The 13,446-nt window shown below is 46.7% G+C and overlaps 6 protein-coding genes across 6 annotated transcripts; 4 read left to right on the top strand and 2 right to left on the bottom strand.

Moving 5' to 3' along the window:
* Nucleotides 1-303: 303 nt before the first annotated feature.
* Nucleotides 304-2,943, top strand: BHQ10_008917 (uncharacterized protein; the record flags this gene model as incomplete). Its single annotated transcript, XM_040881775.1, has 3 exons — nucleotides 304-574; nucleotides 778-2,749; nucleotides 2,808-2,943. The coding sequence occupies 3 exons, from the start codon at nucleotides 304-306 to the stop codon at nucleotides 2,941-2,943; spliced, it is 2,379 nt and encodes a 792-aa protein (XP_040737419.1).
* Nucleotides 2,944-3,143: 200 nt separating this feature from the next.
* On the bottom strand, nucleotides 3,144-4,072 carry BHQ10_008916 (uncharacterized protein; the record flags this gene model as incomplete). Its single annotated transcript, XM_040881774.1, has 3 exons — nucleotides 3,144-3,312; nucleotides 3,404-3,593; nucleotides 3,841-4,072. The coding sequence occupies 3 exons, from the start codon at nucleotides 4,070-4,072 to the stop codon at nucleotides 3,144-3,146; spliced, it is 591 nt and encodes a 196-aa protein (XP_040737418.1).
* A 2,311-nt stretch (nucleotides 4,073-6,383) lies between these two features.
* Nucleotides 6,384-6,976, top strand: BHQ10_008915 (uncharacterized protein; the record flags this gene model as incomplete). Its single annotated transcript, XM_040881773.1, has 2 exons — nucleotides 6,384-6,538; nucleotides 6,610-6,976. The coding sequence occupies 2 exons, from the start codon at nucleotides 6,384-6,386 to the stop codon at nucleotides 6,974-6,976; spliced, it is 522 nt and encodes a 173-aa protein (XP_040737417.1).
* A 374-nt stretch (nucleotides 6,977-7,350) lies between these two features.
* Nucleotides 7,351-8,590, bottom strand: BHQ10_008914 (uncharacterized protein; the record flags this gene model as incomplete). Its single annotated transcript, XM_040881772.1, has 2 exons — nucleotides 7,351-8,059; nucleotides 8,139-8,590. 2 exons carry the CDS (start codon nucleotides 8,588-8,590, stop codon nucleotides 7,351-7,353), a joined length of 1,161 nt encoding a protein of 386 aa, XP_040737416.1.
* A 995-nt stretch (nucleotides 8,591-9,585) lies between these two features.
* On the top strand, nucleotides 9,586-10,717 carry BHQ10_008913 (uncharacterized protein; the record flags this gene model as incomplete). Its single annotated transcript, XM_040881771.1, has 3 exons — nucleotides 9,586-9,789; nucleotides 9,852-10,147; nucleotides 10,204-10,717. The coding sequence occupies 3 exons, from the start codon at nucleotides 9,586-9,588 to the stop codon at nucleotides 10,715-10,717; spliced, it is 1,014 nt and encodes a 337-aa protein (XP_040737415.1).
* A 1,686-nt stretch (nucleotides 10,718-12,403) lies between these two features.
* On the top strand, nucleotides 12,404-13,441 carry BHQ10_008912 (uncharacterized protein; the record flags this gene model as incomplete). Its single annotated transcript, XM_040881770.1, has 3 exons — nucleotides 12,404-12,464; nucleotides 12,516-13,053; nucleotides 13,111-13,441. 3 exons carry the CDS (start codon nucleotides 12,404-12,406, stop codon nucleotides 13,439-13,441), a joined length of 930 nt encoding a protein of 309 aa, XP_040737414.1.
* Nucleotides 13,442-13,446: the final 5 nt, after the last annotated feature.

Below are 13,446 nucleotides of genomic sequence, written 5' to 3'. Positions count from 1 at the left end.
AACAGTCTGCATTACAGAGAGACGTTTGTGTAAAACAAATACGGTAATGCCAAGACAATTAGTCCGGCGGTTCAAAGACGGGCGGTGTGATAAACGGCAGAACCAACCCTAGTGTAAGGATAGTCTGGCTTTCCCCCCGATTTTCTTTTTCAAGATTGTGGCTCTCTCTCACTCTATTTCTGTCTCCCAACATCACGACAGTGAGCGCGGTTGATCGAGCATCTTCGACAACAATTTTTCATTATTCAATTGCTTCAACCTGTTGAACCCAATGTCCTAGTACTCTTATCTTATCATATCATCATGTCGTCTTTTGTCAACCCACTTGAAAAGTACCCGACACCGCGTGCTACGCGGTCGGGCGCGACAGCGTCACAACCTCCCGACACGACCAAAGACAAGTCTGCAAGTGCAGCGCCATTGCCAGCTGCAAAAGCTGGAAAGGCAACTGCTACGCCTCGACGGTCGCAGGCTGCTGGCGGAAGACGAAGCACCAGAAGCTCAAGTGGTGATGTGGATGATGCCATCGCCCAAAACAGCAACGGCAAGGGTAAGGGAAAGAAAGCTCAACCTGGTGAGTAGATTCATTACGATTACCAACTTTGATTATTTTAAGTCACCTGCAACCAAACTCTTCGCTTCTGATTGACCTCATCTCTCGTGATACTCTCTTGCTTCCTCATTTCCGCACTTGGTGCTTTATATATAACTTCGATTCACCTCACATCAGCATCACCTCACAATCCAAATTCGCAGGCACTGACCATTTCTCGACAGAACTAGCGCCTGTTGGTGAAGAAGACTCTGAGGAACCTGAGTCTTCCGCGGTCTCCTCAAGTGCGGTAAAACAGCAGCTGGATAGCGAACTGGCACATGAAGCTATTGTAGACTCGCCAAATGGCCATGATATGTCTGGCGCGACACTCCAACCAGGAGACTCTGATGCTGATAGTGGTGAGATTGATGCCGTTGCTATGGTTGAAGCGCTTCCCAACCTCCAAGCTGCATCTACAAGGCTTCTCGAGTTTTTCTCCTCCAGTTTCTCGTCGCCTAGCCGCATCGCGGAGTTAGCACGGCACTTGGCCAATCCAAAAAGCAGCCAGACCAGAAGGTTACAATACCTGAGTAACAATTTTTCTTCACAGCTAGATCTGTTTGGCTCTGACGTTTACATTTCCCTCGATAAAATGACCGCTATTTTTCCACCTATTGAGCATGAATCAAAGACCTGGCGCGTTGACGGCATTATCTACAAATCAAACTGTGCTCAACTTGCCTTGGAGATTTTGACTCGTATTACAATGACAGAAGATGCCGAAGAAAGCTTGTATGCACTCGAGGGGCAATTTCCAATGCCTTTTCTCAGTGCACTAGCAAATGAGAATATGGCCAAGAATGCGGGCATCAGTGGTCTCCGACGCGAGACATTTGATTTGGCACTTCAAGTGAGAACTCAATTCTTGAAGATGCGTCTCCTCTATGATAAGGGTGTCACAGACCTTGACCCCAACTTGCTATTACAAGATGTGTTTTATAATGCAAATCTTGATTCACAAGCACCAGCAAGTCCAACTCCAACTCTTCGTGGATTCTCTTTGCCATCCTTCCAAGATGTTGATGGTAATCTTCCAGAACAATATACTAAAGAAGTTAACGACCGCATCCGTGAAATTACTGCGTGTTTCCAGGCAGATGGTCAAGTAGACTTTGATGCACTCGATGAGCGGTTTTCGTGGGAGGAATTCATTTTCACTGTGGCAAAATGGCTTMGTTCAAGAAATGAAGAACTCAACAGTCACCTTGATCAACAACCACGTGTGGAGGACGTGCTTGAGAAGCTTGAAAACGCAATGAGTCAAGGAGGCCAAGAGGATATAGTTCATGACACTCAAATGGGAGATAATGCCGAGCCAACGTCTCAAAGACAGGCTAGCCAGCAACAGCGACGTGAGCTGCTTCCGCCAGCGGAGATCATGGAAAGGCGTGAAGCAAGAGAGCGACAATCTTTTGGGGGATTCCAGAACATTGTAGCCTTGACTCGCGCCAAAGAGCGTCTGAGTACAGGTGGTAAACAAACGACGCCAGACTTTGGACGCCAACTCTCGAGACTTACTGCCAAGCCGATCGCACGGAGATCGCTCCCAGTGACGCCGGCTTCGCGGTACCCTGCAGGACCTGGAGTGTCCGGGTCGCCTGGTGCGCAATTGGCTCATCAGGGACGAGCAAACGGCAGACCACAAAATGCGCAAGCATTTATCGACCGCCAAACCACCGCTTCCAAAGTGTCGCCGATTGATTCTCAAAGACTTGATTCCGGCGTCCAGGCATCGCGTAAACGCGCACGAGAAGATGACGTGGATGAAGATGAAGACGGAGAATTCGAGAGTGATGACAGACGCATTGATGTACAGGACAGGCGTGCTCAGAAGCCCGTGCAAACCGTTAAACGACCCAGACATGACCGTGCCGCTTCTCTTCAAGCTCGTCACGGCGCAGACGCTGGTCCATCGAATGGGACCGTCGCGCCTGATGCCTCCCAATCGTCCCAAGTGTCACCTATGAAACCAGCACAAACTCGTCGACCATGGACCTCCGAGGAAGACGCCCAATTCATCCGTCTTGTTGAGGAGCATGGCATTAGCTGGTCCAAGATCAAGTCTCAGGATGAGGTTTCTGGAAGAGTTCTCCATGCGCGGAAGCAGGTCGACTTGAAGGACCGAGCCCGAAACCTTGTGATGATTAAGTTAAAGTTAGTCTCAAGCCACTTCTTCCTGCATTTGAATCTGCAAGTACTAACATGTTAATAGGGGTGGAACACCATATGATCAACTTCCAAAGAACTTTGAGTTGGTTCCATTGAAAACGGCAGATGTTGAGAACCTCCGGAAGAGGAACATTCAAGTCCCAGAGCGAATTCAGAGACGTCAAACCAATTATTTTTGATTCTCAGAACTCGGGAGTTTTCGGTGCCACCCATAATACGTATATATGATATCTTCATGTCTGTTCTTCTTGTATTTCAGTTTCTCTCGGTTCCAATTATCTTTCTTTATTTCGATTTGATTATTTGCACATATGCATTTGTAATCTACTATTTTCTACCAAATCGCACGAATGTCTACCCAGGTAAACCAGTCCTCGCTTCAAGTAGAAGGGGGCTTCGTCAACAACTCCAGAAGCCTTTCCGAAACAACTTCCCCCATCAAGTCATACCCCTTATCCGTAAGATGCAATCCATCATCCCAATTCTCCTCTCGGCGCTGCTCATCCATGTCGTGATACGGAATCGCCGATTTGAGGTCAAATGCATAACTATGTGGATTAATCAGCACTGCCCTTCCTCACTACACAGCTTTCTGTTTTAAGAGAAACTAGAGGAGGGGGTGGTATAAGGGGGACATACAATCTTTCCTCCTTATGCTCCAAAATGAATTTGTTCAACGCATCTCGATTCCGATCTAATTTCTCGGATTTGTATGCGCATTCGGGCACTGTGAGGGCAAGGACTTTGGTGGTTGGCGAGGAGGATAGGGCTAGAGACCAGGTTTTTTTGAGGCCGGTGTAGATCTGGTCTGCGCTGAAGGAGCCGTAACCTAGGTCACTTAATGCATTGGATCATGTCAATGGATGTTACCTAGGTCGGTATTCTTCTCTTGAAGGCTTGAGAAGGGACATGGTATGGTACGTACTTTGTTCCACCCAGTACTATGATCCAATCGTAACTTTTTGCTGCTACTATAGTACATATTCATCGTTAGTCAGCTATCCAAATACTCTATACTTATATCCCCAATTTGCGTCTGTACATCCTTCTATTCCATGCGAGGGGGGGAGACGTACATCTCCTCTTCATCCTCTCCAGAAACCTTCCAGGCGGACAATTCACCAAATCACCCGGTTGCCCCTCAACATCAATATCAACTAGCCCATCACCCCCTAGAATCGAAGCATCTAGTTCGGCGGAGAGGAGTTGTTCTTTTAGGGTCAGTGCATATGGATGATTGGGCTTGATGCCATAGGATCGGAAGCCTGCTGTTAGAGAGTTGCCGAAGCAGAGAATTTTGAGGGGCATGTTGCTTGATCTACGAGGAACAAAGGTATGCTTGGGATAATTAGCTTGATGAAGGCTGTGGGATGTGGTTGGAGTTGGATTTGATGATTGTGGGGGTGGCGGTGATACAAGCAACAGATTGTTGGCTGTGCTACATGACTAGCGCGTTGCTCACACCTATACCGAGAACACAGTACAGTATAGATTTGGGAGGGGAAGACAAAAGCCCTGGATATGATGTTAAAGTATATGGTTGATATAGGCATACTTCTGAGATAAAGTTGTCCTGTATGTTCATTCTTGCATAGTTCATGCCTCAAGAACAGTAACCAAATAGGTGGCTCATCTTCTGGCTTACTGATCGCGCATTCCCGTAAGGATGTCGCCAGGCTGGCCATTGAGAGCTTTTTATGTTGACATTTTTCGCTGTCCAAGATCGAACAGCTCAATCCCCAGAGCAGGAGCCACTAGATAGATCATGAATAAGTCAACGCTGTTACTCATGTCCGATGAGACGCTAGACACGTAAAAATCCCACAGTTCCTCAGCATCAACTGCGGCTTCTGCAAATTGAAACGTGAGTTTCCGGGCTCGTACGAAGTGGCGTCGAGCCGTAGTCGATAATTCGTGCTTGTGCTGGTTTGGTAATAGGGATGTGATCTTGTTAGATAATCTTAAATGTCTCTGAGATATCGACGTGAAAAAAGTCGCACGAACATCCTTGCAGGGCATGCCGTGGTGTGTTGTTATATGTACTGTCGTCGATCTGGTTGTTTGTCGACGCTTCTTGAGTGCAGGAGGCGTGACACTCAAGCAGATCTTCAGTGCCCTGTAACTCGATGATATAGAGTGAGTCAGACATCAGACTTTGCTCAAGTTTTCAGCTGGTGCTGACAACAACCCTGCGACACCATAAGTGCTTTCAGATGAAGCATGACCTGCCTATTTTGTGCCGGGCTTCCATCTGGGCAGCTTGTTCATGGGGAAGAAAAAGGATGGTGTAGCATCTCACGCCTCGCTGCCATAGATTGCGTTGCATGCTTTAAATAGCGAAATGAGAAGCATCTCTATCGAAATGACCACCTCATGGTATTCTGACATAAGAAGCGAATTGCTCGTGTATGTGCACTGAATCACAAATTCCAGAAGCCTTTTCGCGCGTCGAAAAGCGCGATTTTTCTGGAGGGTTTTCTCCTTCCCTTCGTTCATTTCTCCTCGCTGCCATTTATCAAGATGGAAATTCAAGCGCTCTGAGGTAATCAGAAGTTTTCCATAGCTCTTACAATGGAATAAGTTGGTCCTTCCGACTGGAATGCCATTCACCTCACTTAGCGCACCAAAATACAGCCATTTCGGATAAGTCGCCGAATTTAATACGTCCGATATTGCAGGGATTTAAGCATACCTTAATATATCCTGTATACGGTGCATTTCGTTCAATACATCATATCCTTCGTCAAAATTGATGGCGACGTCTATTTTCCATGGCTAGACATGCGTTCCGTGGTCTGTCACACATGCCAACTAACTTCGACTGGAGCAAACGTGAAAAATATCCATCCTGTCAATCAACCCCTCCAACCATGCATACTTCATTCTCTCTTGTAGAGACTGATGCATTGTTCAGCTGATCTGATTGCTTCGGCCAACCCTCCGACACGAATCTCAAAATTGGGAATATTGATGGACAGATGCACTGGATGGATGGAATAATATATCGTATTATTCTGATTCGTCGATCTAAAAAGCACTCTGTTGGATCCTTACAATCATTGGATCGATGGAAACTTTAATACCCGCGAAATATCAAGGACTTCAAAAAACCTGTACTATGTCTGCGACGAGGAGGCAGGTGCTTTGATATCCGATAATAATACGCTCTACATAAGATTTATTTCCCCTCAACAAGGCATTTTATCCACTAAAAACAAGTCGCCGTCCGATATTATCCACAGATCCTGTAGGACTCGAGCAACATCCAACGAAAAATAAGAGCCAGGAGCTGAGGTCTATAGTGGAGCTCCGTCCAGCCTAGTCTCGAATGCAGCAATAAAGGTTCTCAAGCTTTCAGCTGAGGCTGCTAAGTTCTTTTTGTGAGCTCCCAGAGCTCCTAGTGTGTATTTATAGCTACGAGGCGTCGGATAAACCTGCGAACAACATACAATTTAGCATGGTGCTTATCAATCCACCCCGCAACTACGGTGACACAGCTCGAGACAATTAACGTGTCCGTTCGCAGTTTAGAGTTCGTAGATATTTAAATTGTCATTGAGACCTACCTAGTTTCTTGATTCCGTGATTGTTGTATTCAATTGCGAAATAATCATTCAAGATGCCTGGCCTTTACAAGCAGACGGTCCCCGTCTTCATTCACTACCTTAACAACCTCTCGCACTTGCTCACGAAGGGCGCCCAATTCGCGGAGCAAAAGGAAGGTATGACAGCGGCATCCATGCTGTCATTCCGGCTGATTGAGGACATGAGAGGGTAAGCTCTGACTTGTCCCGGGCATTGGAAACTTAACAGCACCTTTATCTCTGACCACATTTTGACTGTAGAATTTCATACCAAGTCCAAAGCTGCTCCAATACCGCCAAATCAACCATCCAACGCCTTGGCCCTCACGAGGTCCCCACATTGGAGGACAACGAAACAACCTTCGAGGAACTCCAAGAGCGCATCAAGCGCACAATCGAGATTCTAGAGACCGCCAAACCCGAAGCCATGGATGCGATGGCCGACCAGGAAGTCATCATGGAGACCAAGATGGGCAACTTCCGGTTTGCGACGGGCCAGGACTATGTGTCGCAATATGCGATTCCGAATTTCCATTTCCATTTGACGACGGCGTATTGTATTATGCGTCATTTGGGAGTGCCTTTGGGAGCATTTGATTATTTGAAGGACGTTTTTCACAAAGTATAGGGAATGTCAATGTATTTGATCATTCTCGTCGATAGACAGCGTCGTTCATTAGTCATTGCCGAAATTGATAGCAAGCGGTTTTCTTCTTGCGAACAAAATGGAGAATGGCATGTACAGACTCTCGCTTAAGGTCGAAAATCTAGCAGAGATTCTGCTCTGAGACATAAAGTACTCCACAGGGGTGAGTGACGCCCTAGTAATTATATATAAAATGGCTATTTACCACATATTAATATTCCTACAACAAAGCTATACTCTTACTTAGACTTTAAAATGAATATATAAATAGACTAGTTTATATTCTATCCAGTGATTATTATAATACGATCTAACCCCAATTCAGTTTGCTCGGATAACTTATTCGTTGACATGGCTTAATTTTCTCCAACAGTCACCTCAGGAAACTCCACACTGGACCGATCTAATAAGTCACTTTTCTTCCCCTTCAAAACAAAGTCAAAAAATCTGCTAGTATAAGCACCAATAATTTGAAGGGCTCTTTCCCCATCAATACTCCCCAATAATGCGGCCACCTGTGTCGGAGAGGCCTCTCTCAGACCAATCAAGTCAGCGGCTTCCGCCAAATCCGTATACGTACCATGCGTACTACCACTAAGCATAAATCCTCTCTTAAAGCCTTTCAACTTCGGCCACAGTGCAGCCCAAGTCTCATCAGTTGTCAAATTCTTGCCTTCGTGCGACATGATCATGAACGGCTTATCCAACCCCCGGTCGATGACAGAGCCGAAGAATGTTCCGTCCAGATTAACACCCCCAATGAGACGGGAATCAGAAAGCATAGCCTCAGCTGCGGTGGCGCCGCCAAGGGAGTGACCGTAGATTCCCACTTTAGAGGTATCCAACCCGCAAGTTCGGCCTGGGATGAGCCTTGAGATGACGGATGGACGCTGGAGTTGGTCGAGGACGAAGGATACGTCTTTCACGCGGACGTTCAGGTCATCTACGATTTGAGCATCGGTTGTAATATTTGCAGCAAGGATTGTGACATTGCCTGGGAATGTCACAATGTTTGCGTCGTAGGTATGGTCGATTGTTACGACGATGTAGCCAGTGCTGGCCAGTCTGTGGGGAAGTGAAACTTAGCGAGATCTCTTGATCGAAGGCCTAGATGAGCGGGAAACTGCAGATAAGAAATACGTACTGCTGTACCACAGCGCTATACAAGAGTCGAGAATTCCCCTGGCCAGGTGAGAAGAGAATAAGCGGATAACTAGGCCCCTTGACGCGGCGACTGGGATTTGAAGCCGGACAAGGCTTGCAGGTTTGAAGGGTAAGTGAGCCGAAGGCGCCGGCTGGGACACCAACCGGTGCATACTCTCCATCCTCGAAGGTTGCGCTAATAGGGTCCATGTAGGGCGTCAGGGAGGGGTAACATGCTGCTGGAGGGACGGGATGAAATAGAGAGATCATCAAAGTACGTGGCTGTGGCGTTGGAGCGTATGGATCCAAACGTTGATGGTCAATGAGCTGGGTTGTCGCAATGCTGGTGTTGAAAAAGCCTACCGCGGTGGGAAAGGACACCGCGCCGATGCTCGGGAGAAGCTGGGTAAAGAGACCGGCAAGCAGCAGGCGTTTATTAGAGGACTTGAACATCATGGCAAAATAATGAAGCGCAAAGGCAGGAAGAATTGTGCTTTAGGAAAGAAAAAAAGGGCAAACTTCTCCATCTTATATAGGATTCTAGAGTCAATCCCACGGACTCTTTGGCGTCCTTTTGGGCTGATGTGAGCCGGGACATCTTGACGTCTATCCTACCAGATCGGGCAATGATTAAGCGCGTTCATGGATCCTTTCCATGGAAATTTGATAATATGCTCGTCTTTCGCTTATGATTAGGACTGATGACTGGAGGCTGAGATTCCTGTGCCAAGAAATTGCGTTCGAATGCTGCCTTTTCAGGAAAGGCCGATTAACTTAGCGGGCATGTCTTGGCATGGAATCCATTTCATCTTTACCGGATTTCTTGAACAGAATTAATAGTGGAAATGGTGTTACCTAGCACCTAGGAGACCTATGTTGATTAAATTATCATCTTGAACTCGATGCCAAGATAATTGGTAGCTTCCGGCTTGTACCCAATTGCCGCTCCGTTCAAGCGAGGGGTCATGAGGCATTTCCAGGCCATTTCCTGCACAGAATGCTCGGAAATTTCCCACATTTGATTTCGAGAAATGGCTGTCCTGGGACCACTCGATCGGCGGACTGCTCGCACTAGATGCACGGCCTGTGCACGACGCAGAATCAAGGTCAGCATTACCTTCCCCGTGAACGTTACCCTATTTAACTCCCAGTAGTGCGAAGGCGGTGCTCCCTGTCAGTATTGCACAAAAAGAAAACAGCAATGCGTCCCTCAAGCAATTCAGCCACAGGCTAGTATAGTCTTTGTCAATGCCTCGGCACTATCTAAAGGCTCTGACTGTCTCCCGCTCGCCTCTCAGCTTCCTCTGCTTAGGCTTTGCCCCAAGGTTTCAGAAGGAAGCTCAGCTCTCTTTGTAAAGCATTTCTTCTCAGACTTTCTGGCCAGAAATGACTTTGGAGGCCCCTTAGACCTCGGCACTATCATATCGGAATTTCAGAGATCTCCCAGCATGTATCATGCATCCATTGCCCTGGGTGCACTTGATCTGAGCAGGAGACCGGTGCCGACTCTACCTCCGGAAAGGAAAGATGCGGCCGTGGGAGCATTCACGGCCTACCACACCTCGATTGCCAAATTGAAAGCCGAGATTGTAAGCAACAACACCCCTCGAGATGTCAATCTATGGACCACGTTCTTCTTGGGGCTGTTCGAGGTAGGTAACCAGTATCTTGAGTGGAATATATATCAGAAGCTGGACGTTAATTTTTCAATTAGCTCATGTACGATGTGACTGGAGAAGGCTGGGTGAAGCATTTTTTGTACGGCACGTCCAAAATGCTTCAGCTTCGCGGTCCAGAAGCTCATATAGCTGGCTCGGGGCGGTCGTTTTTTCTCACAGTACGGGTCTTCGAGATTTGCCGCGCACTTATATACTCGGAACCTACTTTTCTCTGCCAGCCGGAATGGATGTCACTCACAACTCAGATCTGGAACGAGGATGATAATAACAACTGGCATCCAAAAGAACTATTATTCGATTTGATGATCGCATGTTCTTCGATAAGTGACCGGTAAGTACACTACCAGGCCCTCTATATCCTATTATTGTATGATTGACCGAGCGCAGGGTATGGGATCTGCTCAACCCGTGCTCCAAGTGTCCAAATATATCCCCTCACAGGGTCCTCCTTGAGCTTGCAGCTGAAGGTTTCGTGGTCCGGTCGACTCTTGACGATTGGTATGCGAACTTCCAAAAATGGTCTGCCGATACTGGTACGCCCGAATATGATTCCAATTCCGTTCTCGCAACAATCTATTTTCACGGCATCTCCATCTATCTATCCGGTATCTTCGACTACCGCGCTCAATTCAACAAAATACCCACGCCCACAATCTCACAGGATGTTGTTCAGAATCACGTTGATGAGATTCTACGAATTACTGAGATCTCTTTGAAGACCTCAAATTTGGCGGCTGTGTTGTTTTTTTTTCCCTTGAGAGTAGCAGGTGCAAGAGTAACGACCGCTCGAGAGACGGAATCAATTTGTGCGATGCTTGGAGAGATTTCGATGAGGGGTTTCGTTGTTGCAGATGCATTTACAGTAGATCTTAAGTCTGTATGGCACCAAAAAGGGATGTAATACTTATATCGTGATTTTGTCAGATGATTTGACATTCCGGATCAATAGATGACAACGCGTGCTTTACTTTGAGACCAGTGCCCAAATCATCGAAGCATTGAGACAAAATGAGCTAAAATCGATACGATAAGAGTGAATCAATTACCTTTCCTATTTTATAATTAATATCTATAATCAGATAACATAAACTACGGGACATAACGACATCCCTAATTTATCCACCCTAAATAGTGGGCAGAAACAGATCACGTGCGAGCTCGATAATTAAGATGACAGGAAGAATAACGCATAAAACAGCGTCAAGCGTAGCCGTTTTAGGGGTCGTATTTACCGTTAGCTAGCGTTGGGGTATACTCCAGAGTAGTAGGAAGAGGTGGTCCAGTCAAGTGCAGAAATCACAATTAGGGCATGACAATGTTACAATTCCTGTATGCCGAACCCACGCATCCGAGACAATAGTCATTTTCTGTATTCTCTTTTTCCATTATCTTAATTGTGAGGTTGTATCGTAGTGAACAAGCAAAGAGCACATAATCATTTGACTTGGTTGACAGAATAGAAAAACAACATGTCTCAGAAGATCTCCAGACTAGTCGATAGTTCGCATACTGTAAGCATCCTGACCACGACCTCGGTAAGGCAAAAGTGACAAGTCACTACTTCATACAACAGGAATTGCGTCACATATGTCTGACTAAGTGACTAATACTTGACGATAGCCCCAATCCAAGAGCATTGCATGCAACCCTGACAAGACTAAATTAGCGTCCTCGATGCTCATTGCTCGGCATAAGCAATTGACAAGAAAATATGAAACAAGCAGTCCGAAGCAACAAAAGTACCGGACTAAGGTGATGATCTGCTGGTTTCTATTGGCTGGAGCACGTTGCATCTCAATCGATCTACTACTCTCGTTGGCCCCGAATGAGGGATCGGTATCCACTAAGCCTTCGTCGCGGTGTGTTACATAAGTACTCTCCGGAAAAGTAAACCAGTCAAATGAAGCTATTGCTGTGGATGTCGTGCTGCTTTGACTTCTTGAGTATGGGCAAAAATGTGTACCTTACGTAGTTGTTTGTCTGGTTGTCTTTGTACCTTGCTGGATGCACATGATCTATGATGTCTCACTTTATGAGGATGTATTTATGGGCAGGATTTCTTTCTCGCGATCATTAAGAATATTTCTAGAAATTAATTACTCCCACTGAGATACTCTGCCTAACGAGAACAACGATTGAACAATTGCGACCGAGTTGATTTACATCTGTACTTCCTTTTCCATTTTCAGCCCCGAAACATCTGCTACTACGGAGTACTTCTGACATTCCAACGTCAAACCTGGGGTTTAACCACGTTGTTAAGATCCTGTGCTCCCACGAAATTTCCAGAGTTACATTCAAATTTCACCAGCTTTCGCTACCGTGCTTGGTGACTTACAACGACGTGCCAACGCTAAAGGACGATCCCAAGTCAAGTCTAATTTTGGGGGAATCCGTGGTTTCGGCTTGAAACATTTGACTTTTTTTTCCAGGGTTGAAGTAAGCTATGCTACCCTAGTTCGGTCGATTATATAGACCCTACGTCCCGTCTATAATTTTGTTCGGACCAAGTCAATCGTTTATCAAAACAAATATACTAATAATTATTTTTTATTTTGTTTAGAGATATCGTTGTTTGTCTTTCATCATGCACTCGTTTGTCCCCGTCTCGCTTGTAGCGACTGCCACTCTCTTCTCTGCTGTGCAGGGTAAGTTCATCTCTTCAAAATATTCATATGAATATATTTTAACGATACTAGGGATTGAAATATTGAAGCCCGCTTCCGGCGACACCATCGACGCAACTCAAGGCTTCGACGTCGTCTGGACATACGACTCCTCCGACTTCACCAACTGGGAGATCGAGCTCGCCAACCCAAACCCCGGAAAGCTGGTCGCCACCGGTGTGACCCAGGCCTCTATCGCGGGTACCGCGACGTCTACGTTCTCCTATCATGTCGCTGCCTTCACCGGCGTCGCTGATGGAACCAACTACCACGTCGTCTTGGACCCCCGAAATGGAGGCACTGGCGCATTTCCGGAATCTGGTGAATTCACGATTGTGAATGGTGGTGCTGGCTCTACCACCACTACCGGTAGTACTACGTCTACTTCTGGATCGACGACTTCGACTGGAAGTACCACTTCAGTCGGCTCGGTTACATCTACAGGAACCAGTACTAGCTCCACCCCTCCTCTATCTCAAACCAGTACCTCTACCGGTAGTAGTACTGCAGTGATTATAAGCAGCAGCTCACCAATTATAGCATCTTCCACTCCAGCTTCCACCTCTACAGGGTTCGTTCCGTCCTACCAAAACTTCTATTGATCAAAACATACTAACAAGATATCCAGATCAACGACCTCCGTAACCGGCATCCCAACCAGCGCCACCGTCGTCCCACCCATCTCCGTTATCTCTGTCTCAACCGGCGGCTCCAACAGCACCATCACCACCTCCAGCACAAGTTTCTCAACCTTCATCTCCGGATCCGTGACCTCTTTGATCCCCCAATCGACCATCGTCAAGACCACCGTTGTCCCCGGTGGCGCCGCCACAAGCACCGGCACTGGAAAGGCTACATCATCGCCTACTATTGCGCTTGCCGCTGGTGGCAGCGCTGTTTCATCGGCCGGATTACTGGGTAGTGTTATTGGTGCGATTTTGGGTGTTTTCATGCTCTGAGAGAG

The sequence above is a fragment of the Talaromyces amestolkiae genome, assembly GCF_001896365.1.
Source record: "Talaromyces amestolkiae strain CIB chromosome Unknown scaffold21.1, whole genome shotgun sequence".
In the NCBI taxonomy this organism is placed as follows: Eukaryota; Fungi; Ascomycota; class Eurotiomycetes; order Eurotiales; family Trichocomaceae; genus Talaromyces; species Talaromyces amestolkiae.
This window is presented reverse-complemented; position numbering and strand designations above follow the sequence as displayed.